Here is a 26,017-nt window from a genome sequence, read left to right as displayed (position 1 = left end):
CGCAGTGTGTGGGGGTGGCTGGGGGGCATTCCCGGGGTAGGGGGAACACAACTCCATCCCTGAGGGGGCCTTTTCGGACTCCCCTGGGGTACGGCGACAGCCCGGGATGCTGGTGGGACAGGCCCGCAGCCAAGGCCTCTGCATGGTCCACGGGGAGCCGCGGAGCGCAGCGCGGGGCTGCTCCATCCCGGGCAGCGCCCGGCCCCTGCGCTGGCGGCACCGCCAGGGCAGCCCCGAGCAACCCAGGACGGCACTGAGGGGAACAGAGCTGAGGAAGCCTCTGGAGCACCAAGAGCGGGTGAGGGGGCTGAGCCTGGAGAGAAGGAGGCTCAGCGGGACCCTGTGGCTCTGCACAAGTCCCTGCCAGGAGGGGACAGCCGGGGGGGTCAGGCTCTGCTCCCAGGGAACAGGGACAGGAGGAGAGGGAACGGCCTCGGGCTGGGCCAGGGGAGGCTCAGGGTGGACAGCAGCAGGAATTTCCTCATGGAAAGGGTGGTCAGGCCTTGGAAGGAGGAGGTGCAGTCCCCATCCCTGGAGGTGTCTGAGGAACACCTGGATGTGGCATTCGGCGTTCTGGGCTGTTTGACAAGGTGTGGGGGGTCACAGGTTGGACTGGGTGATCCTGGAGGTCTTTTCCAACCCCAGTGATTCTGTTACTCCCATTAGCGTTCCTTTAACTGAGGCAGTGCTCGTGCTGTGTCTGTGCCAGCTGCTGCTTCCTCACCTGTAATATTTAACTAATGGGGAGCTGTAAAGGGGCTTTAATTTTACAGCTCAGTTTTAACTTGACTAATTTCCTGGGAAATGCCATTTCATGGTTTGGGAATTGCTGTGTGCTTTAAACCCTGCTTGTTAAACTTGCTGAGATGAGAAACTCACCCCCAAGTGAAGAGCTCTGCAGCAGCAGGACCACACGAAGAACCCCTCCCACTCTTCCTGAACGGAACTGTGAGTAGTTGACCGATCCCGTGACCGTGATTCCCTGACCCGCCCCCTCCCCGCCGCCATGGCCGAGGGTGACGTCACTGGCCCCGCCCTCCCGGTCCCCCCCCACTCGCGGCCACCGTAGCGGGCTCGGCGCAGGCCCCGCGGCGGCCGATGGTCCGCGTTGTGCCGCCGCCCCCCGCCCGCCCCGCTCCGACCCGGCAGCGGCCGCAGATGGCGCGGCGGGCACCGGGCAGGCGGGGCGGCAGGTCACCGGCACCGCCGCCGCCGTCGCTGCTGGCGCTGCTGCTGCTGCTGTTGCTGTTGGTGCTGGGCCCCGCCGCCGCCGCCGGCGAGGAGGTGGCGGTGTCCAAGGAATGCGACAAGCCGTGCGCCAACGGCGGGCGGTGCCAGCCGGGCACCGGGCAGTGCGAGTGCCAGCCCGGCTGGGTGGGTGACCAGTGCCAGCACTGCGGGGGCCGCTTCAGGTGAGACCCGGCGGGGCGGGGGGCGGGGACGTGTGGGGTCGGGTGTGGACGGGGGTTGGTTCTGGGTTCGGGGCTGGTTCAGCAGTGAGGGGTTAGGTTTGGGGTACGGGGATGAAAGGCTGGTTCAAGGGTGAGGGGCTGGTTTGAGTGAGGAGTTGGTTTGGTCCATGGAGATCGGGCTGGTTTGGGCTACGGAGGGGAGTGTGTGGCGGCCACATCAGGGCTGGGAGTGGGAGAAAGGGCAAGGGAGAAAGGAGGGGACACAGCAGTGGCTCCGTGGCCCGGGTCAGGTTGCCCAAAGGAGCACCTGAGGGAAATAGGGAGGTGGCTACGAGAAGCAGGTATGGGCATTCGGACGGGATGGGAGACTGAGTAGGGTCCAGGGATGAGTGAGGGCAGTAGGGTCGTGGGGTGAGAGGAAGCGCTGGGTGATAGTAAAGGTGAGGGGCGGGACCAGGCGAGGCTAAAGGTGAGTGGTAGATGGAAGTGACACTAAAGGTGAGTGGCAGGTCAGAGGAATGGTGACACTCGTGCTGATAAAGATGAGAGGCAGGTCCAGACGGTGATAAAGGCGAGTGACAGGTGCAGGTGACGGTAGGAATGCAGGTGTTAGGGCAGGTCCAGGTGACGGTAGGAATACAGGTGTTAGGGCAGGATTAGGAGCATTTTCAGGAGACAATAGGACCTGGGTCTCTGGGCAATGATGGCGTGAATGTGGGGCTGATTCAGGGGGGTGTGGATGTAAAGGGATGAGCCATGCAGGGGGACAAAAGGGATTTGGATACAGGAGGAGAGGTAGGTGTGCGGAAACAGGCTTGGGGGGTGACAGCAGCACGGGTGTGATGGAGTGACAGTGTGGAAGGCTAGCTCTGGAGGTCCACAGAGGAGGTGAGTGACTGGGGCTTCCTGAGGAAGGTCTGGGAGCAATGGGATGTGGATGTTGGGTGCCCCGGTTGGTGAGTACAGAATATTTATAATGCAGAGAGGCACCTCTGATGGGGCTGAATTTTTGGTGTTGGTTGGCTGGGGTTGCAGAAGTATAACTGGCAATCACTTGTGACTGTAAAGGGTTGTGTAAGAGCAGGGATGTGGTTGTAGGGCACTGGATAAATGGGGGTCTATGTGTGATGGATTGCAGAGCCAGGAAAATGTTGGGTCTAAGTTTTAGTAGGTCTGGACAGAAAGCAAGGCAGGAGGGGGCGTGGGTAGGGGGATATTTTTTGGCAACAGGGTTAGGTTTGGGGACTGTATAAATGGATGTCTTAAGGATAGTGGGTGAGTGGGGGTGGCTTTGTGTGTGAGTGTGGCTGGAGTTGGAAGCAGATGGGAGCAGTGGACAGAGGAGGACAGTGTGGGTGTGGGGCCAGTTCCTGGGTGGGGAGAAGGACTAATGTGGAGACAGGACTAGATAAGACTGAGAACAGGTTGGTGGGGAAGGACGTGCAAGTGGGCGCTAGGGCTGGATGGAGACTGTAGAGGTGTTTTGGGGGGAGTAAAGGAAGCTCCTCTTGGCAGATCAGCAAGTGCTGGTTTTGGTTAAAGAAGATGACAGGTATGTGCAGGGGAGAGAAGCAATATCCTTTTGGGAGTAGGTGGCATTTGGGAGGCTTATCTTTTGGAACTGTGATGCTCTTGGGGATGGACAGTGGCAATAGCAGCCTGGTGGAAGAAAGCTCCCAGGCTTATGGGGAGACAAGACTGGGCAGTGAGAGGGGATTGAACAGGACAGAGGGAGAGTTCTCCTGCTTCAGAGTTAGGTTTTTCTGAGGAAAAAAAAAAGGCTAAAGGAGTGCTCTGGGCAGGGGGATGGAATCCCCTGGCTCTGCATTCGTCCAGGCCATGTGCAAACGACTGTGTGTGGGAATGAGGGGTTTCTGCACAGGACAGTGATTTTTGGGCTATATGATGATGGAAGGTGCGTTTTTGTAGTGCTGGGGCAAATTCTTTTGGTGTTGGGTTTTTCAGTTGGGCTGTGTGTCTGAAGTGGATGAGAAAATGGAATTCTTCATGGGAATAGGCTAGGGATGCTCCCCGGCTTCTCTGTTGTGGCAAGGGTTTCTGTAAGATGGTTACCTGCTTTGGATTCGTCAGCTGTGGCAGTGAGAGAGCCAATGTGTGTGTCTGCATGCATTGGGTGAATTCCCTGGCAGGGCTGATTCCTGGAAAAGAAGGATGATTATCCTAGGCAGTGACTGCTTTCTTGGGGAGCTACTGACAGTACCAAACACCCTTCGATGATGTTCCTTAGGGATTTGGGAGGAGGGTAACTGTCTCTATAACCTGAAGTCATGGATGAAAAAGACTTTAATTTTTTGTTCATATTTATGGACAGTCTATAGATGAGTGTGTGTTGCAAACAGTTTGAAAGGGGTTTTGTATGGAAATAATTCCAGGCAAGGCAAGCCCTGGAAGTCCAAATCTGCCCTTTTAATGTCTTTTTGCCACTGTCATGATCAGCAGTTTCTTTTAGCTGGCAAGCTTTAAGCTTTAAGGAATAGCCTCATACCTGTTACTTTCTTGGAGAAACTTAGAATATTTGTCGTTTTAAGGGGATTGTATTTGAGAAGCTTCTTTTCTGAATGGTAGTGCCAAGTAAAAAAAAAAAGAATTGGTATATATTTGCTGCTAATAGAACTTCAATCTTTTATCCTCTTACCTGTTTTGATAAAGCTTCTTTTTTTTTTTTTTTTCTTTCTTGCATATAATTTTAGTCAAAAATTTTGCCTGGAGTTATAATACATGGTTTTATCTGTAGATGGTTTTATTTGTCTGTTAATTAGTGTATTAAGGAGTTGAAATTTCTAGTAATGTTTTTGAACTTGGAGCTCTGAGAAGTGCAAACAAATGATGTTCGGAGTTTTGCAGTCATGTGTCTTCTTTCACGTGCCTTGAGTTTTTTCTGTCTCTCTCAGTTCATGGTTGTCAAGTGTTTGGCATTAAAAGACTTAATGTGTTACTAGATGCTGTAGTATCTACATGGGAAAGGGAAGTAGAAGAGAGGTGAAAATTATTTTCCAAGTACAGTGTATTCTGTATGCTTATCTGCTGGACTGAGAGATGTAATTACATTTGGCATGTTAATCATCCTATCTTATCTAGATGTATATGATGACTATATTTGTGGCCTCGACTGTTTTGATTTACATTGTAGAGATACACCTTGTGCTTCACTAACCTACTAATCTCTCACATCTTCTTGCCTTGGCAGCGAAGGATGAACATTGTAGCATTGAGTTGCAGTCTGCTAATATTCCATTTCCCTTTTTCCTTGGGAAGTCTCTTTTTGGACTGCAGTTAGATGTACGAGTAACACACCCTAGATCAGTGGTGCTCTTTAGAGGTAGAAGGCTAATTTAGGGAGGACTTCAGGTGACTTTTAAGATATGGAACCAGCCGCTGTAGTTGTTCAAAGATAAACATCTTGGTGTTAATGGAAGCTGTAGTAGAAAACACAGAATGTGTTTGATGTGTTTGTGTCTTCTATTTCTGTACAAACCTCCAGAGGGCTCTGGGCTGGCTGGAGGCTGCTGTGGGGTTTGAGCTGCCATGATTTGGGCAGGAGAGGAGCTTCTGCTGGGAGGGATGTGAAATTCCGCAGTCACAGAGCTGCAGCAGCATCCTGAGATAACATTGGGAGCTTGGGAGCTCCAAACTTGAGATTGAAATTGGCAGCATTGATTATTGTACAATCAAAAAGATGCTGCACACTTGGTTAACAGACTCTTGAAAACACTGTCTGCAGCTCAGTGACACAACCTCTTGTCCTGCCTAAACTGAGTTGTCAGCCAGCTGCCTAATTAGCAGAATTAAGGTTGGAAAAGCCCTCTATGATCATTGAGTCCAGCTGCTCCCCAGCTCTGCCAAGACCACCACTAACCACGTCCACATGTTTTTGTGCACTTCTGGGGATGGGAACTCAGCCACTTTGCTGGGCAGTCTGTTCCAGTGCCTGACCAACCTTGCCATGAGGACTTTTTCCCCAGTGTCCAGTCTAACCCCCCACCACACATGCAGCTTGAGGCTATTTTCTCATGGTCCTGGCGCTTGTTTTCTGGGAGTAGATCCTGCCTCCTGCTGTCTGCACCCTTTTGTCAGGGAGTTTCAGAGGGTGAGTGAAAATGAGCTCTTCTCATTCTAACCGCCTGAGTTTTTCCAGGCTGAGCCTCCCCAGCTTCCTCAGTTGCTCCTCACTAGACAAGGCAGGTAATGCATAGGGCAAGAAATGACCTCTGGTTCACATAGATTTATTGTCCTGAGGTTGTAAAGGGTTGGATTAACAAATGCAGGATAATGATTGACTCCTTGAACAGTCAGTCAGTGTATATGGATTGTGTGTGTAGGCTCACTGATGGGCAGTTTGATGGTAGCTGAAAATAATATTTTCACAGTATAATGAAATACCAAATGATTCCAGGAGTATGAATTTTGTGTGTAAAGGCACTGGTGCTCCTTTCATGGTAATACTTTTTTTTGTGGTGGGAGATGGCAAATGCTAAGCAGGACTTAACCATGCAGCCTGACAGTTGGAGAGTAAAAAAAAGATTAGTGTATCCCTTAAACTCCCTTTTTATTAATATAGTGGGAGTAGTTATGTGTTGCTGATTAAATGTTACTAAGGACTTGGTGGTAATAGAGTGTCCTTGGCCAAAGAATATTACAGTGAAGAGGAATTTTATCTCTAGATTTGTGTAAATCACAACCTGAGAGAGTTGTGAGCTTGAAAAGAGCTATCACAATTCTCTTTGTTAAATGAATAGGAGCCTTTGGTCAAAAGTTGAAATACAAACTGTTGTCTTTTAAAAGCTACCTGAGGCAGTTTGTACATTTAGGAAGGTCAGGAAGTTGCTTAATAGATCCAAGGATGTCGGCAATTTGAATCAAATCAGTTTAAGTGCTCAAATTAGATCTGGGGGCTGCATTTGTGCCTGATCCCCATTCTGTTTCTCCCTTTTCATTAGGATATTATTGTGCATTAAAATGATTTTCTCTTCCATGATGCTTAATGAAAGGCTTGCTCAAACACTGTGCACTGGTAAAAAAAGAATAAGCTATTCAAGCAGGAAATACTTAAACATCATCAATTTTAATGAATACATTGAGAAAGAAAAGAAAAATTACATGCTTTTATTTAGTTCTTGGAGGTATGTGTGTATATCTTTCCGCATGCATATCTGTATTTCTCTCTATCCATACATGTATATAATACATAAATTTTATATATTTTGTGGCTTGGAGCAACCTGGTCTAGTGTAAGTGCCCTTGCCCATGGCAGCAGCGTAGGACTAAATGGTCTTCAAGGTCCTTTCCCACCCAAACCATTTCCTGCTTCTATTGAAATGATCTGTTCACTGAGAAACTCATGGCTAATATTTAATCTGAATTCTGTGTTATTGCTTCTCTCACCGTTTTATTGGACGATCTGATATTTTACTGGGACTGTTTTACGAACAAAACTTCACCTGTGAAATAATTCAGTATTTTTGAAATATCTGAGTTGTTCTGCTATTCTTGCCATGCATTAAATGAGCAGCATAAATACTTGACTTGCAAGAGGTTTTGTTAATGTTTGCAATAAGCTCACTGCTTATTTTCAGTCTGCTTTATAGTAAGGAGGCAGTAGTGGAAAATTCAGAGCAGTCAGACAAAACAGCTTGTGCTGGATCCTCCCCATCATCTCTGCTTCACGCACATCCAGTGCCTTCCCTATACTGGAGCTTTAGTTGTTGGAATTATTGAACACTGCATGTGTGAGAGAAAGGAAAGTCCTGTCCTGTTCCTGTCTTCCTGCTGAGCACATCTGAGCGTGAGACCTCCTGGAGCAAAGCAGATAAAGGATCACATTCCTCGGCCTGCCAAATGCAGGGACATATCACCGACTTATCTGCAGCGGTCACCATTTCTGTCTCATTTCTCTGGTTCTGTAAGTATCAGGGAACACCTGCCTGAGTTCCTTAGCAGTTGTCTGACACTGCTCTAGATTTTTCCGGTGTTTCAGTCTCAGTTGCTCCTTTTGTTTTGGATGTAGGAGAATCGCAGAATGGTTTGGGTTGAAAGGAATCTTAAAGCTCGTCATTGTAACCCCCTGCTGTGGGCAGGGATACCTTCCACTAGACCAGGTTGCTCCAAACCCTGTCCAACCTGATCTTGACCACTTCCAGGAATGGGGCAGCCACAGCCTCTCTTGGCAGCTAATAAAATAAGCTTGAGTCCAACCAGGTGTTTATTACTGTCTTCATCAATTTACATTTACCATAAATAACTTACACTGAAATACCAAAAAATTACTGAAATTACCACCGTTTTCACAGAAAACAGTTGCTTTCTTTAATTAAAAACAAAACAAAACAAACCCCAAAAAAACCTAGGACCAGCAGTCCCTTTATCCTGTTTCCTGAGAAATTTAAATAATATTTAAAATGTATGTGATGGATTTGACTTTCCTGGCTTGCTCCTCAGAAGCTTTTGTGAGCAATCAATTTCAAACCCTGAGATTCCTGCACCTGAAACGGCTATGAAATTCGTGCTGAAAATCCTATATTTAGAAAATGCTGCTGCTGACCAAGCAGTTGTCTTACTGTATTCATTTAGGATACCCTTGGGTCCTTTTTTCTTGAACAGTTTCCTTGAAAGAATTTTTTTTCCAATCTGAGGTTTTAAGCGCAACACTTAGAATTACCCTCTTAACCAGGTAGAGCTTTTTTTTTTTTTTTTTTTTTTTTTTTTCCCTGAGGTCAAAACATTCCTGGCAAGTAGGAGCTTTTAAATCTCATCTTCTACAGCATAGTGAAAAAACAGAGTAAGACGGGTAGAAGGTGGGGTTGAGAATGATGTTATTTTGTAAGTGAAGTAGTTTTATGGGAGGAGGGAGCTGCTCCAAACTGGAATTCACTGTAAGAAGGACCATAGCAGTTTTATGCCAGTTCTTTGTTCTTGCACAGCCGCGTGCTCACATCTGCCCATTAAACCACTGCAGCATCTTGGAAGCAGGGCTGGAATATTTGGTAATCAATTTTACAGCAATGAACAGAGATGATAATTTTCTTTTGTGCACGGTTTTGAATGAAATACTCATTTAATCACCAAAACACTGGAACAGTAATGATGTTTGCTTTTTGTTTCCTGCTTTTGTTCCCTTGCTTTGTTTAAGGCTGATCCTTGCAGAAGTTCCTTTAGATCTACTTGCGACTGTCACTTTTCCTCCCTTTGCTTAAGATAAATATTTATTTGATGGAGAGGCAGGTTGCTTGCCAAGGTTTTGCTGGACGTGTGCTGCATACAGATGATTTCAGGCACGGTTTGGGCTTGAGGAATGTGAAATGCTTGGGATATTCAGAACTTAAGGACTCTGTCCTTATTGCAGAGTTGTGACATCATTAGGGTTGTTAAGAGCCCTTAATTGCACACAGAGCAAGCTTTATGTAGCAATCTGATAACCTAAATTTGGGACATTGGCATAGTGGGGGATTCAGAGAATAATTTAAAGAAAATGGACTCTGTGTTTTGGGCTGATAATATCATCTTAGTGCATCTTGCATGATGAAGAATAATTTAAATGTTTTACTGATGAACTGTTTTACTGATGAATATTTTACTGAGCAATATTCCTGCTAAAGAGGGGCAACTGATCTCCAGAACAGATTGTGAGAATTAATTCATGGGCACCCCAGGATCTGGATAATATTCCTGGTCCTGGTTGTGGCTTTACTTGGTAAAACAAGTTTTCTGCAGTATCACCAGATTCAGAATTTTCAGTTCCTTGGAAAGGCAGAAGTGGCATTAAGCTGGTTTAGGGGATACCATGCTGACAGAGATAGCCTGGGCATTCCAGCCAGGGTTTTTCCGATGTGTAAACTACCTTTTATTCCCTGCTGTGCCTTCTGGGCTCGCAGCTGCAGAAGTAAAAGCGTTGCTGTACACAAACTCATCTCGGGTGTGCTCAGTGCATGTTGCAAAAATTTAAATAGGGAGTTGTTGCTTAGTGTAGGTACAGGGTGTTACAGATCCTCTTTGGGGTGAAAATTACCCGTAATGACCTTTACCATTCCATCGTGCTGCTCGGCTTTACATAGAGACTTACGCAGGATGTAAAATACAGCTGTGAAAATCCCCAATTTTTTATTATTTTTGCCTTTGCCCTCTGTTTCCTGATTTCCAGAAACCTGCTTTTTTTCTTTGCTAGTTTCTGTAAGCTGAAAGGACACAAAATAAGGAAGGTTGTGCTAGAAAACACTCTTTGAAAGAGTTTCTTATTAGTGTTTGTATTGACTGAAAATTTAATATCTGTCTCCAAGGTGGTGCTTGTCTACTTAAAGGATAAGAAGCTTGGCACAGATGAATTAGCATTTTTTGTAAACTCCTTTTATAAGCTCAAATACAGAAAGTGAGAGCTATTTTTCCATTCAGAAAATGTAGGGTGGGTTTAATATTATTTCATGGTAAAGGGAAGGAATAACCGTGTCTTCAATTACTTTGTGAATTAAAAGGTGTTTAATTTTCAGTCATTACAATGAAAAAAATTACTCCTGCAGTGGATTAGCTGTGTATTGAATGGCTTTAGTGTGTTTTTTCCCCCTCAGTTTCTTTGTGCTTGTGTCATTATCTCTTTACTTCCACAGTTAGGTCGTTTTCCACGTGTTGGTGTCATGGCACTGCTCCCAGATATTTTGAATGTTATTGCTCTATCTAGGGAAAATCTATGGTTCAGGTTTACCCTGAGCACAGTTTTTAGATTTCATTGCTTGTTACAATCAAGAATGTGTTTGAGTTCCTCTAAAATAAACTTTTCAAGGTGGTTTTGTGAAGGTTTTTTGCAGCAAGGTGCAGCATGTTTCCTGCCAGATTTGTGCACCTGTCTGTTTAATGATTAATTTACACAGTCAATCTCCCATTAATCCAGAGTGGAGAGTATCACTTGAATTTTATAGTGATTTCAGAGCTTAGATGTCTAGTGTCTGCTTGCTACATACTTTGATCTTGTGTGAAATCATCAAAGGTGATGCCGCAAAGATTTCCAGCCTTTGCAAGACTTGAGTAGCAGAGTAGTGTGGAGTTGAAGTCCTGACTGGACAAGCCAGTGCTACAAGAAAAAAAAAACCAAAAAAACAACCACACCAAAAACCAAACAAGGAAAACTCCAGCATTGTTTCCTATTAAGGGTTTTGTGCTGCTAGAAATGTGTATACTACTGTATCCAAACTGTGAGCATGCATTGAAGTTGCTGGCTTGCTGGAAGCAAAGTATTGAATTCCAAATAATATAGTGTGAAATAATTAGTTTTGAGGTCAGTGGTGATTTTAATTGTAATTTTTTTCAAGGCGAGATCAGGGACAGGCAGAATTGTAGGGTGAGTTGGTCTTAGTTTTGTTGAAAAAGTTGCAATTTATTGTTCACTCTGTTTGCATCTGCATTTATGTATAGTTGCCTCCTTGTTTTTGGCAGTGTGTTACTGCACTTTTGTTAAGGGATTGATTTATTACATTGAAACATATAACAGGCAGCTCTGTAAATTTGGGCCAGTCGGTGTCTTTCTCACAAGTACAGGTTGCAGTGACTCTTCAAAGTTACTGTTTTTCATTTTGGGAATAGTAATGGGTGTTTAAGTATGCCCTTGTTCAACTTCTGGAGGATGAATCATTTTGAGGAGGTGTTGATGTGGTTCAAAGTCAAAACCAGGACTTGACTTCCCGCCTATGCACATTTTTTCTGAAACATCCATACTAATACTGCTGAAATTTTAAATCTTATGTGGATACTGCTGATAGTCTGTTAACTTGTTTTATCTGAATTTATGTGATGAGCCCAAAGAAAACTCAGAGCTACTGAAAGCATGGTAAACCAGCAATTTGTGGATCATTTCCAGCTTTTCTCAGTACCTGAGCTGATGAGAATTTCTGGGACAGCAGGCACATGTCAGTACCAGCAGAATCCCCTTATGTGAATGGTACAATAACAATTTCTATGCAAGTATGCTCTTTGAATGTGAGAGGATAGGGATTTGGATTTCTGGTAGAAACAGGAATGTGTGGTCCAGCTGGAAAAGCTGAAATGACTTTATAGGCTTTACTGTTCCCTTGAGAATAAATGGTCACAGACTTCAGGAAATAGTACAGTTCATCATCTAATCCCCTTGGCTGAGTTTCCTTATCAATTAATTAGGAGAAATTATTTATATGGTTTAAAGATGTTGTGATGATGACACTATTTACATAGGAATTTGGAGGTTTGGAAGCATACTGACAGTTTTGCATGGCAACTGGTATTCAGTTTTCTATTCTGAGAATAATACTGCCCTACAGAAGAAATGTGGTTAATGTCACTATAAATATACCTAAATCATCTTTACTGAGGCTGATGAAAAAGGATATTGTGTGTTAAAAGCGATGGAGTTTAAGTGTGATCTTAATTTCTATGTTCAGCCCTTATGGAAATTTGTCATGTGATATGGAAAGACAAGAAATCAGTGTGAAAATTGTGTTATCAGATCAAAGCTGGTTGAGGCATCAGAGTGACTTCAGTGTCTGAGCTTTGTTTGCTTGCAGTGCAAGATGGATGTGCGTTAGATGGGATGCGGTGCTGGAGGAGACATCCTTTGCCGTATTCCCACTGTCTAAATTCCAGTGATTTTCCAGTATCGCAAGATGGGTAGGATTGAAACATGAGTGCAGGCATGAAAGTATGGTGACTCACCCTATGTAGTTGTAGACCTGGGCTCCTCCAGCAGTGACCTGTGGGAAGACAGGTTCTACATGAGGCTCACCAGTGCCATAAGGTCAGGCACTGTGGCTGGGCTGGAGGTTCTCCCAGGGAACATGGAGGGAGCTCTTTCCTGTTTTCTTACAGGTTGATGTAACTTCATACATCTAGTTTGTGGAGACACAGACTGGTTTGGACTGGAAGGGACCTTAGAGCCCATCCTGTTCTATCCTTTGCCAAGGGCAGAGGCACCTTCCACTATCCTAGGTTTCTCCAAGCTCCATCCAGCCTGGCCTTGGACACCTCCAGGGATGGGGCAGCCACAACTGATATGGGCAACCTGTGTTGGAGGCTCAGGGAAGAATTTCTTCCCAATCATCCTCACAGGGAAGAATTTCTTCCCAATATCCTGTCTAACCCTGCCTGCAGTCAGTGGGAGAGCATTCCCTCTTGGTCTGTCATTCCCTGGCCTTGTCCGAAGTCTCTCTTCAGCTCTCTTGGAACCCTTTTGGGTACTGCGAGATGCTGGAATTTCTTCCTGGAGCTTTCTCCAGTCTGAATCAATGTCAGCTCTCACAGCCTGTGTCCATAGGATTCCTTGCTGTTACCTGTTGATTTGAAGAAGAAACTCTGTAGGACACAACTATGTGTGTGTCTATTGATTTTTGTTTGCACTTGAATTTTTCATAAATTTCGTATTGATTTAAAGCCATAAATTTGCAGAAGCCTGAGCCCTTCATGCCTAGGCTTTGCAGGCTCTGGGCATCAAGGCGCTTTTCCGTAGTGAGTTCAATAAATAATAAGTCAACTTCTGTCATATGCTGAAGGAAATCTTTTTGTTCAGGTTTCTGGATATTAACAGGATTCTATAGACACAACTGAAATTGATGTTTTCTTAGTGTCGTGTGACATAAGGATTTTTTGACTGATGTGACCAGCAGGAGCAAATTCACACTGAAAATATGAAAGTAGGTGGATGAAGGCCACTACCCATCGATGCTGGAGGAGATAAACCACTATGGATGATCTCTGTGGTAATTGTCATATCTGAAGAAGAAAAAGCACACATTTTGAGGTCAGAAAGTATTGTGGAAAGTTTTTAAATTCTCTTAACTTAAACATGTGACAAGAGCAGTTAAAAGGTGCTGTTCCTGATGGTCAAACTGAGCATTGGACGCCCTTTGACAGGCTAGACTGTTGATCTGCTGAAGATTAATGGCAGGTCAGGACTGTGACTTGTTGGAAGATGCTTTCCCTTTAATCTTCAATTAAATTTTAAAAAGTGCCAGATAGCTATAATTTTAATGGGGTAAAATTTATACGCACACACATTTTTCGCTCTACCATGACTGACTCACATTTCATCAGAGTTTGTCCTCTAACAACTTCACGTCTTTATAAGCTTTTTTTAATAAGTTGTACATGTTCATTATTAGGTCTTTAAAAGCAAACTCTGGAAAAGTTTGGCCCCAGTGAGTTGTGTGTAGCCGTAACATCTGTGAGGACTGAGAATATTAGGAATGGTAAGTTTCTAAATTTCCTTTTTGGGTTTTCTTTTGGCAGCTACTTCTTTACGTAGTATGTGTAACACATTTGTAGTGTAGGTAAAGCTCTACGATTTCTCAGATGTGGAGTCAAAGTAATTATTGTGCGTGTCACTTATGTTTCTTAATATATGATATTCTATTTAAGTAATGGAGCTAAGGAGAAAAAAGGCCAAGTCAGCAGTGTAAAATAGTTGCAGGAGGTAGTTTTGATATTTGAAGTGTGTTATGTATCATCTTATCCTGATCCTGGTAAAAAAGGTCTTGCTATACAGTAAAATATCTTAAAACATTGCTGGCACTGATACTGTGTGAGGTATTCCCTTATGTGTAGAGTAAACTGAACCCAAACTTTTTAGGTGTGGGATTTTGAAATTAAACCCCGCTCAGGATCTAAAAATGTAAATAAAGTGTTGTTATGAGCTGCCTTTCGAGGAACCCTATCCATAGACTGCACAGAACACGTCTCTTCTAAATGGGCACTTGTCACTAGACGGACACGAAAAACGGCACTCACCCGTCAGGCTGAGAAGCGAGAAAAAGAAGGAAGTTTATTTTTGGGTTCAGGGTTTAAATAGGGTTTGGACTTTGACCAGCGATTGGGGGATGAGGTTGACACCTCTCCGAGTCCACTGGTCAAACGAAAAGTCCATCAATTTGTTGTTCCCCCAGAAAGGAATGTATTATTTACAAAACATCACTCTTGGTTTATTTTACAATTTGTGGGAAACTCCAGTACAAAATGTAAACTATCAGAAGGCTGAAAAATCAGGGTGACAGGCTCTGAACTAAATGGAGATGGTACCAATATGCCACCAGCAGTTTTATTCCAGGGCATCTTCAGAAATATTCCTGCAGGAGAGAAGGGGAGACTGAGGTCACAGCTCACCATGAACTGTGGTTCCTCCTGAGGGATCGCTCTGTTCTTTGCTCTCTGGGATGAGGGATAGGACCCTAGGGAACGGCTGGAGCTGTGCTAGGTGGATATCAGGGAGAGATTCTTCCCCCAGGGGGTGGTCAGACACTGTCCAGGCTCCCTGGGAATGGTTCCAAGGCTGCCAGGCTCCAGGAGCACTTGGGCAATGGGCTCAAGCACAGGGTGGAATTGTTGGGTTGGCCTGTGCAGAGCCAGGAGTTGGACTCAATGATCCCTGTTGGTCCCTTCCAACTCAGGGTATTGTGTGATTCCATGTGGAAATAAAGCGGAAACCAGTTCAGCAATCTTCCCTGCTGTCCTTGCTTCCTGGTGATGTCCATAGCAAGCTAGTGGCAGCAGACTCCAACAGGATTGAAAATGGGGCACAGAAATTGCTTTACATCATATGGCCTGGGTTTTTTGGGGGATTTTGTCTTTCTCCAGTCATGGTGTGTACCTTGACTTATTTGCTGTATTTTCATTGGAATTTCAGTTCAGAAGGGTTATAGAACACTTCCCTCTCCAGGTGAATTAATACACGATAGAATTACAGGACTGATTCATGACGTGGATAACAGCTGTGATGCTCAATTGATTTGGTACGAGGAGGTACTTTGCAGCCCCTGCAGACAGAGGCTGGACGCCATCAGACTGATGCCATCAGAACCTTGCCTGCCAATCTGAATGTGCTTTTAGAGAACTGTTTCCATGCCAGGCTTTTGGAGAATGGTGGCTCCTTTCCCAAGTTGACTTTTAAACTGCAGAGCCCATCCCGAGCAGTGGAAGTGAGAACATGGAACACATGTATACATGTTGTGTTACTTATGTGCACCAAGGGAATATGTCAGACTCGTAGTCATAACATTTGCATTGTGTTGCCCCTAAAATAGTCCATGTTGTGCTTTGTCCTGATTATTTGTATACTGATGGCATTCACATTTGCTGGTGCAAATGAGGTTTTCTTACTTTTTCATTGCTATTCTTTTAATCTTAATGCTTTGATTAGATTTTCAAAAGTTTTATTGTATCCTCTATATCCTTGATTTGCTTTTAAAACATTTTCTTCGTCTGCTTGTCATTGAATTTTGCCCTTGAGCAAGTGTATGGATAATCTTTTAAGAGCAGTTTTAAAAATAGGGTGAAGAGCTAGTCATAGAAAGGAATGTTAGTTGAGTCTTTGGTTTGTGGAATAGTGATTAAAAAAAATGGAGGGAAAGATGATCTGCTATTTTCAGGCCCATCAGTCTGACCTTGAGATCAAAATTTAAGAATGTGTTAAAGGAAAGAATGATACTATACAGGTGGAAATGCTAGATAGATTTGCCATTTGTAAGTGATGCTGTTTAAAATACAGTATATATGTGTGTTGGATGTCTTAGGAGCATCATTTAGGATGAAGGCACCTGTAAGAGATAAATAACTGGAATCTGGGCTTCGAAGGCCTCTTTGATTCAATGGCATCACCCAGAGCTGGACTGCACTGTGTGTCCTGTGAAGAACTTTCCACCTCAAGTGTAGTAGTCAGGAAATCTGGAGAGTTTATCCTTTTATCCTGCCATTTCTATTGATAGAGAATGAATCAGGCTCTTTCTCATATTACAGTATGGAAGGGGAGCAGTTGGTGAGGTGTTGAACAGGAAGATAAGAATTAAAGACTGAGGGAGGGGATTCTGCCCCTCTCAGGTGAGACCTCAACTGGAAAGCTGCCTCCAGCTCTGGGCCCCCAGCACAGGTAGGACCTGGAACTTTTAGAATGAGTCCAGAGGATGCACCAGGATGGTCTGAGGGATGGAGCAGCTCTGCTATGAGGAAAGGCTGAAAGAATTGGAATTCTTCAGTTTGGAGAAGGCAAGGCTCTGGGATGGGCTCTGGGATGACCTAATTGTGGCTTTCTAGTAACAGAAAGGAGAAGAGAAGAAAGATGTCAAGAGACTTGGAGAGACAGGACACAGGGAATGGCTTCAAACAGAGACAATGTTGATTTAGATTAGATATAAGGAAGAAGCTTTTTATAATGAGGGTGGTGAGGTGGTACAGGTTGCCCAGATCAGCTGTGGCTGCCCCATCTCTGGAAGTGTCCAAGGTCAAGTTGGATGGAGCTTGGAGCAGTCTGGAATAGTGGAAGGTGTCCCTGCCCTTCATGGAGGTTTGGAATTGGATGGGCTCTAAGATGCCTTCCAACCCAAACCATTTCCTGATTCTGTTGTGAGCAATAAAATAATGTTTTGTTTTAGCCATAAGAATGTATACTTAGTCATGTAGCTAGCACAAGGCTAGGCCTTGGGAGGGAGTGTGGCAGGGAGGAAAAGGGGAGTTAACTGATGTTTGTTGGGAGGGGCAGAAAGGGGAGAGTCAAGTTGGTTTGAGGGCAGTAAGTGGTCAGAAGGAATCTAAGTTCCTTAGTACCCAGCCAGTGAGAGAGAGGACAGGGACACCCTGGTTGGGGAAGGGCATAAAGGTTTGAACATTTTAGGGAAGGTGTTCATCCTCAGTGAAATGCACCTGACCCAGCTGCTGTATTTATATTGATAAATAGTTTTTGCTTCAATGACTTTGTTCTCTTTCAGCTTTATTGGTGAGTGTTTCTCACACTGTGAAAGGAAGGGAGAGGGTAGGAAGTTAGACCTGGAACCTGATCTTGTATTTTCATTCAAGACCTAGGCAAAGGGATGTGCACTTCTTACATCACTGATGATGTAATTGTGGAGACTAGGGGCAGAGATCACACCATTATCCAGGCAAAGCAGGGGGAATGAAGTGACAGAATGGGGCTGAGGTGGCATCACATTCATGGGGGTTTACAGAAAAAGCCTGTTAAGATGAAGTTATATAAAAAAACAACCCAGAAACAGTAATTGGTTCTTTGAATGGTTGTTACTTGTCAGCATGATGTATTTGGGAAGACAAAGGAAAAAGGCAGAGAGGAGAAGGAAAAAAGATACTGTGGTTCAGAGCCCTGGTAGGACTATCTCCTGGGTAATATCATCACTCTCTGATCAGTTGTTTTCCTTTTAATCATGTGTTTGCAAAGAGGATTTTTCTGGTTATGTTTTTGGAGCTCTGGCTGTCATTTGTCTTTAAGTTTTTTATGTCTGCTGATCGGCAAATGCTCTTGGCCTGCAGCTGTTTCTTACCAGCCTAAGAACCTGGTGGTGTTCATTCCACAGTGCTTCATGGGTGCGAAACTGAAATTACTATTTCAGTTACTGAAGGTGTTTTTTAAATGGAACAAGTCCTCACGGGTCAATCCAGAGACATCGATGATTCACTCCAGCACCAGTCATTCCATGATCTTCTGCATCTCTCCCTCTACAACCCGGTGACATCTACTCAGATTAGAAATGGAAGTCAGTAATTGTAGAACATTTTACCATGCCATCTTCCCTTTAAGAACATACTAAGTTATTTTAGAAACATTTTTTGTTATCAGTTTTGGTTACATATTGCTCTTCAGCTCACTGGGAGCAGGTGGATGCTTTATTTCTTAATTGTCACCATGTCAGCTTTTTCTCAAATGGAAAAGATACTTTGATATTAAAATTTAACTATATATATAGAGGCTTGTCACACTCTTAATATAGAACATCAGCCTCAAATGGAATCAATTTGAGCAAAACAATATGTGTATGTTATCACTTCTCATGTAGAGCTGCTGACAGCAGAACAGGTTGGGGGTGGGGTCTCCCCCTCTGCTTTCTGTCTGGAGCTGAAGTTCACCCCAAACCCACTGCTTGATGAATCCTGACAATCATGAGCCTTTGGGAGCTTCTCAGGTGTTCTTCTATATATAAAATTAACTTGCAGGAAGTATTTTTCCCCCCTTCCTTACAGTGTTGTGATTTTTTTGTTGTTTGTTTGATTTTTGGGGTTTTTTTTGAAGTACAAGGTTCTGTGTTTCCAGCTTTCGGTTGGAAATTCTGTTCTCCCAGTTTTGATGCCTTGTGTGATGTGTAGTCACCGTTCATGTGATAGTTTGTGCCTAGAGGATTGAATCATTAATTTCAACCATTGTATCTTTCAATGATTTCAAAAACTCAGGTACACACCTCATGTGCAATGTTGTATTTTTGGCGTGGAATGGTGGAACCTGTGCAAAAGTGATGTTCAAGTTTTTATGTAAAATTACATTAAAGCATGTTTGCAAGTTACTCTTCCCCCCCACATTTATTTACATAAATGATTTTTGATTTGTTTTGGGGGTTAAAATGTGATTGCTTTTAATGCAGTGCTTGAGTGATTCTGTTAGTAACCTTCCAAAAGTTTTGCATTAACATGTAATTTTTATGTAATGCTTCATTACACTGAGTCTTTCATAAAGTCCTCTTGCCAGTGCCCCTGTGTTAGGGAATTGTGGGAATGTTACTGGGATTGGCAGGATGCAAAGTGCTCTGCAAATTAATGGCTGGGTGAGGTCTGGGAGTCTCCAGGCTTGTCTGGCAGAGCAGCCTGTGCTTATTGACAAGTCACAGCACTGCTCATGTAGAAATAATTTTGTCTCCAGAGAAAAGAGGATGGAAAGCGCTGGGAAAAATGTCTGCTTTTTGGTTCAGTATGGAGCTGTGAGGATGACAGGCAAGAGACAGCTCATACCAAACTCCGAATAAATGCATCAGCCATGGCTTTTGTCCATGAGGGAATTACTTATTGATCATTATGGAACCAACATTAACACTGTGAAATCATGTGTCTCACTGAGATCGCAAATATGTCATAATAACTAAATTTATTTTGATTATTGATTATTTTGATTGATTATTTTATTTTTGATTCCAAAGCAGCAGCAAATTTAGTATGAACTGTACAAGACTCTTCTGTTTCCCTCTGATGTTAAAGGGAGTGTTGTGAAAGGTCCTGTGGTGAGATTAATTATTGTCTTTGCCTGTAAAGCCCTGTTGGCTTTCAAGGTTTTTCTCTGTTTGCTGTCCATGAAACACATTTGGATTCAGCCTTAAAGCTGTTGCCTGCACATAGAAAATGGTGACTTGAGTTAAACTTTGAAATTAATGGTCCCGATCATAAAAACGAGCATGCAGTGTTTATCAGTTCTTGCCTTTTCTGTCTCTGAAATACCAGACCGTTATTTAGGGGAGGGGGAAACAAAAAAACCCAAAAACAACAACATGTAATTTGTGATGGAGTAGACGGCAAAGGTCTAAATGCTGCTTGTCCGCATTGCTTTGGAGGGTTTGGGTCAGGGTTAGCTGAGCTGATACTACCAGGCATTAGCTCAGTCTTGGCCCAGTCCTATTTAATATTTTATTGATTATCTGGATGAGGGGATTGAGTGCACCATTAGTAATTTTACAGGTGAAACAAAATTCTGTGGAAGTATCAGTCTGCTGGAGGGCAGGAAGTTCTGCAGAGGGGTCTGGGCAGCTGGACTGTTGGGCTGCGACCACTGAGTTGAGGGTCAACAAGGCCAGATGCTGAGTCCTGCCCTTGAGTTGCAGCAACCTCATGGAGTACTCCAGGTGGCAGAGGGTCTGCAAAAGGCATTGGTGCTGGTGACAGCTGCTGGACAATGAGCCTGAGTGGGCAGGGGGCCAGTGGCCCCTGGGCTGTGCCAGCTCTGGGGTGACAGCAGGGGCAGGGCAGTGTCCTTGTCCCCTGTGCTGGCACTGCTGGGACACCTCCAGTGCTGGGGCAGCTCTGGAGAGCCCTGGAGGGGCTGGAGTGTGTCCAGGGAAGGGAAGGGAGCTGGGAGAGGGCTGGAGAATTCCTGAGGGAGCTGGGAAGGAGCTGAGCCTGGAGAGAAGGAGGCTCAGGGGGACCCTGTGGCTCTGCACAAGTCCCTGCCAGGAGGGGACAGCCGGGGGGGTTGGGCTCTGCTCCCAGGGAACAGGGACAGGAGGAGAGGGAATGGCCTCAGGGTGGATACCAGCAGAATTTCCTCATGGAAAGGGTGCTCAGGCCTTGGAAGGAGGAGGTGCAGTCCCCGTCCCTGGAGGTGTCTGAGGAACACCTGGATGTGGCATTCGGCGTTCTGGGCTGTTTGACAAGGTGTGGGGTGTCACAGGTTGGACTGGGTGATCCTGGAGGTCTTTTCCAACCCCAGTGATTCTGTTACTCCCATTAGCGTTCCTTTAACTGAGGCAGTGCTCATGCTGTGTCTGTGCCAGCTGCTGCTTCCTCACCTGTAATATTTAACTAATGGGGAGCTGTAAAGGGGCTTTAATTTTACAGCTCAATTTTAACTTGACTAATTTCCTGGGAAATGCCATTTCATGGTTTGGGAATTGCTGTGTGCTTTAAACCCTGCTTGTTAAACTTGCTGAGAATGAGAAACTTACCCCCAAGTGAAGAGCTCTGCAGCTGTCGGACCTAACCAAGAATTGCTTCTACTCTTTCTAAACTAGGGATTGTAATTAGTGAACCATTTGAGGCAGTTTGAACAGCCTGTCTTAATCGAAATGAAACTCAAATGCTTTGAGCAAGTTTTGCCTCACTTTTCGCTCATCAGACTTTAATAAATAAATAAATTAAATAATGAGCTGCAAAAAACTCAAAATAGTACTTTGGAGCTCTTGGCAGGCAGGAAAGCACCTGTACCCGCGGGTGGGATGAAGGGGAAAAACAAGTTAGGTCTCCAACCTGTTCTTGCTTGTCCCTGTCGCAGACTACTGTGGCAGTTTACCTTCTTCCCAGAGCTCATGTCGACCAGCGACACTTCTGAGAGCTGGGCACCACTTTCCCTCTGCTTTGGGAATCGTGTTTGCGTTTTGAGGTTTCAGCTCTGTGTTCAGGGGTAACGGGTTTGATATGACCTGGGCTATGGGAACCTCCCCTGGCCAAGCACTTGTGATCCAGATACTTGGCATGCTCGGAGGGGCTCTGTAATTGCATGTGGGAGTTTAAAAGTTTCCTAGGAAACGCTGTGCAGACATAATTTAAATTATTTTTGTTGTGAAACTAGGAATTTTTATTTGTACATTTGCATAGATAATTTTAGCATAAGAACAAAATGGAAAGCTGTTGTCCAGTGCCTGGTACCTTTGAATTTTTCATATGTCTGAGAGGAATTTATCTCTGTGGTTGCTTCACTGCTTATTCCTTGTGCTATAAATTACCTCTGACAGATTAATTTAAAGCACAGGAGATGAGAGGAAGTACTGACCTTATGATGCATTGATGCATCTGTGATTAGGTCTGGGAAATGTTCAGCTGGAATTTCCTCCTTTGACCTGAAGTTTGGTATTTATTGTGTTAAGTATGTGAAATGAGGGCTGACACTAAGATTGCCCTTGGTGTTATACCTCGGTGTTACACACAGCTACAGCTTATTTCCTCAGCCCCTCAGCAGGGCAAAGAATTGCTTTGGGCCTGGAACAAAAATATATCCGGGGGAAAAGAGCTTGGTAGACACCCAAATCACATCAGCACTTGAAATGCTTCTGAGAATGGACAATGCAGTGGTGTTGGAGCGTGCTGGAGGGAAGCACTCCATGTGAAGTGGCTTATGGGCTACTGCTCTGGAGGACTCCACATAGTGCTTCTCCTAGTGCTCTGTCATAGGGTACGGTGAAGTATCATTTCTTTGCTTAAGCAATTTTAAGGCAGGAATGAACTTTTCATTACAGGGTTAGGAGTGTGGACTAGGGGTGGTCGGTGTTTCTCTTATAAATAGTGTTTTAAGCCATCTTGGTTATGAATAGAGATAATGAAATTAAAATATAGGAAGCTAAATAGGAAAGTGGAACAAGGCAAACCTTTTCCTTTCTTCTTTTTCTTAATAAACTAAGGCAAGCACAGCAGTATTTTGTGCACAATTCCTTGTTAGTGCAAACAGGCTTTTAGAACCATGGAGTAGTTTGGATTAGAAGGGACCTTTAAGACTGTATTATTCCATTCCACTGCCATTAGTGGGAACATCTTCCACTATCCCAGGCTGCTCCAAGCCCTGTCCAGCCTGACCTGGGACACTACCAGGGATGGGGCAGCTGCTGCTGCTCTGGGCAACCCTTTCCAGGGCCTTATCTCTGCTGTAGAGAATAATTTCTTCCTAATATCTTATCTAAATCCTCCTTCATCTTAGGGCCATTTCCTATGGATGTTACCAGAGCGAGGAAAGATTGGTGATGACTGAATCCTGAATAAGAAATTGAGATTTTTCTTGAGTTCTTTAGTAGAAAGGTGGCCTGTCAGTCATGTTCAGCTTGGTAGCGAAGTGAGGGCTTATTTCAAAACTTTGCATAACAAGTGTTGAGCTACTGTCTTTGTTTTTGTTGTCACAAATCTGTTGGGAGCAGATGGAATTTCATTTTTCCCCCACTACTGTCCCAGAATAACTCCTTTTAAAGTAATTTTGGAGGCAATAGGAGAGGTTCATGCTAGTGATGTAAGCAATGATTTTTGCAGCTACGTCTTCCCTCAGGGAGTTTAGCTCTTTGCTGGCTGGGTTGGATGTCCACAATTGTGGTATTTTTCTAATTGGTCTATTTGTCTGTTGCATTTGTTGGTTTGTGTTCTTGATTTTTTTGAAGAAAGAGTTTCTTTGTAATGATTGTCAGGGATCTGCATGTTAGACACTGCCTCACTACAAGAAGAGATAAACCATCCTCACCCCCTCATGCAGGAACATCTGCCTCTGCAGCTTAGGAATCAGGAGACTTCAGAGTGACCTTCCCTGTACCAAGAGTGTTTCACAGACAAACACTCCAGCGCTATTTATCCTAGAAAGAAGTGCCAGCAGGTCTTGGATTAGATAGATACTGTAGCGAGACTGTTGCTACGGCAGCATTGACACAGACCACAAATTCTGTGTAATGTGCCAGTGAGTGTATTGTTTCTATATTTTCAAAGTTTATTCCAAAAATAAAATGGTTTCATGTAGTCTTTGCTTGATTACAGTGCTTAAAAAGTCATAGAATCCCAGGGTGTTTTAGGTTGGAAGGGACCTTAAAAAAGCCCATCCAGTGCCATCCCTGCCATGGCAGGGACACCTTCCACTGTCCCAGGCTGCTCCAAGCCCTAATGTTCAGCCTGGCCTTGGACACTACAGGGATCCAGGGGCAGCCACAGCTGCTCTGGGCACCCTGTGCCAGGGTCTCAGCACCCTCAAAGGGAATAATTCCTTCCCAGTGTCCCATCCAGCCCTGCCCTCTGGCAGTGGGAAGCCATTCCCTGTGTCCTGTCCCTCCATCCCTTGTCCCCAGTCTCTCTCCAGCTCAGTCGGAGCCCCTTTAGGCTCTTGAAAGGGCTCTAAAGTCTCCCTGGAGCCTTCTCATCTCCAGGGGAACATTCCCAGCTCTCCCAGACAGTTTTTATTTTGTAGAAGGATTTTTTTTTTTTCCTGAAACAAAACCAAATTTTTTTGTTGCATCTTCTGTCCTGGTAAGGATTCAAGGCTTGGTATTTTAATAGCCAAGAATTTCTGTTGGTGGGTTAGGAAATACTGATCTGGATTGTAAAATTTATTGTGCAGATGCATTTAATAAGGCATAGCAATCTGTAGTGCCTAAACACACCCCATTCCCTAAGGGATTTAGACTGGTCACCATGAGGCTGACAAACACACTCTGGCATTTGAAAGTTCCTCCAGCTCTTCACCTCCTGGAGTTTGGAGCTGTTGAGTTACTGGAAGACTCACATTTGGTTCATTTGTGCAGGCTCTTAAATAAACACTTGGGATGGTTTGAGCACCGTGGGTTTATTTCATTCTTCCCAGGAGCTGGTGGAAAAGCTTAGGCTGGCTGGTGGAGTAATCTGTGTGGTTATAGACACCAGTGCCAGCAGTAGAAAGTTTTCATTTAAGGGATTAAGATGATTTAATAAAAGCTACATGAAGTCTGGTCTTTTTTTCATTTGCTGAGCCAGGATTTTGGCTGCATGTTTGAGTATAAAGTGCTGCAGGTGACTTCCCATCCCATAGGTGTGAGTGAGAACACGCAGCTGGACGAGTGCTTGGTACTCACTTTTTTTGTATGTCGATGTAGTCCTGCCTAAATTCAAGTCATCTGGATTATTTATTTTTGAGATTTATTCTCCTTTACAAGGGGGAACTTCTTGAGGAAGCCAACTGCGTACACCTGTCTTCATTTAGATACTCAAAGTGTTTGGTATTTAGCTCTTTTTTTTTTTTTTTTTTTTTTTTCCTATGTAGTGTGAAATTGCTTTCATTAACATGCGTTGTTTGGGAAAAACGCCACTTGTGCTTTTCTGCAAGGGGTTGCAAATCGTTCTTTTTCTTGCTGTGATAACGAATTTAGCACAACAGTCTGTAGGAGGGAGGAACAGCTGGCTTGAACTGGAAAAGGGAAGGGAGAAAAACTGATAGTGTTTGTGGAAATGTTTACAATTCTGTACCAATATATATGTGGAAATGAGAAGTTTCTGTAAAACCAAAAATTAGGAGACAGCTTTTTTGTTCCTATCTTTCTTTCTGTGAATATTGGCAAACATAAGTGTTGCTTTTTTATGTTGTGAAGTTGGGTGCTTATTTCCAATTGTTTCTGCAGGTGCTAGAAGATAGAATCCTAGAATGATTTGGATTGAAAGGACCTTAAAGACATCTATTTCCAAACCCCTGCCATGGGCAGGGAGCCTGTCTACTATCCCAGGGTGGTCCAAGCATCATCAGTCTGTCCTTGGGCAGGGATCCAGGGGCAGCCACAGCTGCTCTGAGCACCCTGTGCCAGGGCCTGCCCACCCTTCCAGCCAGGAACTGCTGCCCAATACCCCATCCAGCCCTGCCCTCTGGCAGTGGAAGCCATTCCCTGTGTCCTGTCCCTCCAGGCCTTGTCCCCAGTCCCTCTCCAGCTCTCCTGGAGCCCCTTCAGGAACTCTGAGCATTCCCTGGATTTTTCCCTTCTCCAGGGGAGCATTCCCAGCTCTCCCAGCCTGGCTCCAGAGCAGAGGGGCTCCAGCCCTGCAGCAGCTCCGGGGCCTCCTCTGGACTCTCTCCAGCAGCTCCACGTCCTTGTGCTGTTGGCCCCAGGGCTGGGGCAGCTCTGCAGGTGGGGAATCACCTCAGGGGCCACAGGGCCAGAGTCCCCCTCCCCTGCTGCCCACGCTGGGATCAGCCCAGGGCTCGGGGGGTTCTGGGCTGGGTCACGTCCAGCTCTCACCCAGCAGCACCTCCAAGTCCTTCTCCCCAGAGCTGCTCTCCAGCCATTCTCTGCCCATCCTGTGTTTGTGCCCTGGCCTGCTCCAACCCAGGTGCAGGACCTTACGCTTGACCTTGTTGAACCTCATGAGTTTTGCAGTGTCCCACCTGTCCAGCCTGTCCAGGTCTCGTTGGGTGCCATCCCATCCCTCGGGTGTGTCACCCTCACCACTCAGCTTGGTGTCATCAACTGTTCGTGGGAGGGAACAGAGCAGGAAACTCAGCTGGATTCTTGGGCCAGCACTGGTGCTGAACTGGGCTATGCTCTCTGAGCCACCCATCACAGTCCTGCTTGAGAGCCTGTACAGAATCCTTCAGGTGAGTGTGCTAGGGAGAGACGTCGTGTGGCTGA

At 44.8% G+C, this 26,017-nt stretch overlaps 1 protein-coding gene across 1 annotated transcript in view; it reads left to right on the top strand.

Moving 5' to 3' along the window:
• Nucleotides 1-1,083: 1,083 nt before the first annotated feature.
• Nucleotides 1,084-26,017, top strand: part of ATRN (attractin) — a 146,740-nt gene continuing 121,806 nt past the window's right edge. The window contains exon 1 of the mRNA XM_066317554.1: nt 1,084-1,412. Coding sequence (XP_066173651.1) covers nt 1,099-1,412 — 314 coding nt within the window. The 5' untranslated portion in view covers nt 1,084-1,098. The remainder of the gene's footprint in view (nt 1,413-26,017) is intronic.

The sequence above is a fragment of the Sylvia atricapilla genome, chromosome 4 (assembly GCF_009819655.1).
Source record: "Sylvia atricapilla isolate bSylAtr1 chromosome 4, bSylAtr1.pri, whole genome shotgun sequence".
Lineage (NCBI taxonomy): Eukaryota > Metazoa > Chordata > Aves > Passeriformes > Sylviidae > Sylvia > Sylvia atricapilla.
The sequence above is the reverse complement of the archived record's forward strand: the minus strand, read 5'-3'. Positions and strand labels throughout refer to the sequence as shown.